This window comes from Myotis davidii, unplaced genomic scaffold, assembly GCF_000327345.1.
Source record: "Myotis davidii unplaced genomic scaffold, ASM32734v1 scaffold18, whole genome shotgun sequence".
In the NCBI taxonomy this organism is placed as follows: Eukaryota; Metazoa; Chordata; class Mammalia; order Chiroptera; family Vespertilionidae; genus Myotis; species Myotis davidii.
In genome coordinates, this window is record NW_006292696.1 from 6,716,460 (window position 1) to 6,720,063 (window position 3,604).

At 40.8% G+C, this 3,604-nt stretch overlaps 1 protein-coding gene across 1 annotated transcript in view; it reads right to left on the reverse strand.

Annotated features, from left to right (window-relative positions):
* The window catches only part of SOX30 (SRY-box 30), a 21,084-nt gene extending 17,491 nt beyond the window's left edge, over positions 1–3,593 (reverse strand). Inside the window, exons 1-2 of the mRNA XM_015565672.1 lie at positions 2,850–3,593; positions 780–1,019 (exon numbers count right to left, since the gene is read on the reverse strand). Coding sequence (XP_015421158.1) covers positions 780–1,019; positions 2,850–3,243 — 634 coding nt within the window. The 5' untranslated portion in view covers positions 3,244–3,593. The remainder of the gene's footprint in view (positions 1–779; positions 1,020–2,849) is intronic.
* Between the last annotated feature and the right edge of the window lie 11 nt (positions 3,594–3,604).

The following is a 3,604-nucleotide window of genomic DNA, read 5'->3' on the forward strand; positions in this document are numbered from 1 at the left end:
CTATATATATATACACACACACATATATATATATATATATTATTGATTTCAGAGAGGAAGGGAGAGGAAGAGAGAGATAGAAACATCAATGATGAGAATCATTGATGGGTTGTCTCCTGCATGCCCCACACTGGGGATTGAGCCTACAACCCAGGCATGTACCCCGAGTAGGAATTGAACCATGACCTTCCTGGTTCATAGGTCGATGTTCAACCATTGAGCCATGCTGGCAGGGCCCAGACTTAATCTTAATGTCCCCACTGCTGGGGAAGAAATCAAAATTCATTTCAAATTACATCATGATGAGGATAAATCTATCAATCAAAAGGCAGGACTATGTTCTGATAATCATATAATATTAAAATAGAGCCTGGTGCAAATCCCTGCTTTCTCATTGCCTTTAAGCGTGCATGCTTTTTTTTTTTCCTATTGCTATAATTTTAAAACTTTTCTGGTATGTTTACAAAACTATAGCCTAGAATTCTGGAGCTTTTTCTTCAGAAGTTTATATCTATATATTTAATCAAAAACACAATAAAACTGTATGTCCCCTGGTTTGCATTAGTTAGCAAGTAAGACTCGATAGCCCTCTAATTGGTTCTGTTTAACGAAACTTATGCCCAGTATCAATCATTAGTATAATATTAGCCATTGTTCGTTATTGTATATATCAGGTTAGAAAAAAGATTACACATTTTGTCTTTCAATCTCAGCCTAACCAAATCTTTACCTAAATAAATTTATTTAAAAGAAATTAGAAGCTTTGTTCATTTGATTACCAGGAAATTCCTCTCTGTGCTTTTCTTTAATCTTTTGTGCTTCATCATAATAAGGTTTCTTTTGTTCTTCACTAAGTTTGTTCCACTCTAACCCAAGCTGGACACTGATTTCTGCATTGTTAGCGGCTGGGTTAGCTTTGGCTAGTGCTGGCCGGTGGATCCTTGCCCAAACCATAAATGCATTCATGGGTCGCTTCACATGGCCATTTCTGTCCTTACTGAACGGAGTATCTGGTATTCCTACATGACAAAAATTAAGAGACTAAATTAATGTGTTTCACACACACTCACACATACAATTTTAAAGTGAAATGCACCTCCATTTTTATTTTTTCACTATCTGGAGAAAATATACACTTGAATATAGCCAAAGAACTGCCAGTGTTCCAGAACTCATTACCCCTGAACTCAGCATTCTAAACTGTAGAATGACTCTTCTATTTCTCAAAATAATAATATTGTTTAAGATATTGTGGAATAATGTTGAAGACAATAAACTGCTGGATTATTACTTCTTTGAGCTTTAGCAATACCTCTAACAATCATTGCCATTTACTTCCCATTAAAAACTATTCTATTAATGGGGGACAAGAACTATGACTTAATTGATGACTATAATCCTAGCACTAGGTAGGTGCTCCCACAATGTTTCAAGGAACTCATTTACATGCCGTTGTAGTGTCCATTCAAGCAAAATATTTATAATATTATATTATATTAGTTATATTTCATTATGAAGGTGAAACTCCTACCAATATGGGTCAACACTAGTCCCATGTCCTGGGAGAAAAACAAAAGTGACTTTTTAAGAATCACAGACCCAGTTGATATTACAATAAAGTTGTCATATCTAAATTCATCTCTCTTACATATCTCTTACAGAATTCATCAAAAACAACTATCTATATTTTAAATATATTTATTGTTTTTTTACAGAGAGGAAAGGAGAGGGATAGAGTTAGAAACATCGATGAGAGAGAAACATCAATCAGCTGTCTACTGCACACTCCCTACTGGGTATGCGCCCGCAACCAAGGTACATGCCCTTGACCGGAATTGAACTTGGAAACCTTGTGTCCGCAGGCCGATGCTCTATCCACTGAGCCAAACCGGTTAGGGCAAAAAACAACTATCTATAAACTTCTTATATTGTTTCTCTTTAGGGTTACTTGATATATGAATGATTTTTTAATGCACAAAGGATGAAATAAGTATTATAAAGAAAGCTTTCCCTTTCCTTTAGAAAACGAAAACATTTAAAAAATACTGAAGTTAAAAATAAGAGGGTCAAGTGAGGAGAAAGAATCAGTAAAGAAAGTAACAAAAACAATATGAAAGTTAATGAAACATGAAGGTTAATATGACTTCTTATGATATTCATTGGCACAGTGTTTTGTCTGAAACCTGAAATAAGACATTTTCTAGCTATATAACTGGAAATAATGGATAGAATAAAATAACTACTTGTAGTTGTTACCACTATAACTATAGTCACTTCTTTGAAAACATTTTTAGCTTATTCTACAGTATTTTCATTTTCCAAATTTTTCTAGGTCCTTAGCTTTTATAATTCTAAAATGTTACATTTAATCATGTACTGTTTTCTTCCAGAACAATGTCTACTGTTCCTTTTTAAAGAAGAAAAATCACCTCTAAATTATTTTAATAATAACCGTTTTTTCATTAAACACAATTTTTTCTTCGGCTTCTTGATACATGCAAAAATATTGATCTCCTATAATATTTTAAAATATTATCTGTAGCATATAAACCGAGGGCTTTGTATCATCTAGCAAAAATATTTCTATTTTTGTGTGTAAACATTAGTCACATCCAAATCTCAACTTCATTGGGTCTTAATTCAAATATGTTGGGTAATCTTGAACGTGTTAGTGTATTTTACTGGTATATGTACAAGTCAATCAGAAGTGATACCTGTGCAGACTTTGCCCTGAAAAGAATCAGTTCCATGATTTTATTTTTCTAGTTTAGGCTTCTGAACTGCTGACATGTCAGCTATGGGGCAACATAGACGAAATCTGAAAACCAGATTCCCCTGCCGTCTAATACCTGCGTCTGAGGGAAGCACGGTGAGCGGGACATCTTTGGTTTCAATTTTTACAGAAGGCTCCAGCAAGGACTGCATTTTAATAGGCACTGGTGTCAGGGGGACCTTGGTCAATCGTATCAGCTCTGAAGGTGGCGGTCCCTGAAACTGGATCTGGGCCCCAGGGGAGACCGTGTGGAGAGTCAAAGGGATCCGGAGGTCTTGCTGGTGCGGCCCAAAGGCGCCGGACGGCTGGGCCAGGATGACCTCCTTGCCCCCATGGACCAGCCCATTCGACGCGGGCTCCCTGTCGAGTCTGCAGTCCTCGTGCAGGCTCTCGGGCTCCTCCGTCTTGATGATTCTCTCTCTGATGGCCGTCAGGCTTTGGCCTTCCCCGCCTTTCCCCACGGCCCGCATGGCCTCCTCCACCTCCACCTTGCTCTTCTTCTGGTCCCCTCGGCGACTGTCCAGGGCCGGCCCGGGGCCTTCCACCTTGGCCGTCCTGGAGGCCCTGGGGCTCGCCTCGACAGCCCTCCGAGGCCCCGCGGAGGGATCCGAGCCGGGCCCCAGCTCCTGCTTCTCAGTCTTGACCTGCAGCACCCGGGGCGGCACCGGGTGCACCTCGGACCTGCAGGGGGCGCCCTCGGGTGTGGGCGGCGGCAGCAGCAGCAGCTCCGGCCTCAACTGCAGCAGCCGCGCCTGCGCGGGCGAGGCGGCGGCGTCTTCGTCCCTCGCCGGAGGCAGCGGTGGCCCTGGCGGCAGCAGCAACACCTGCTCC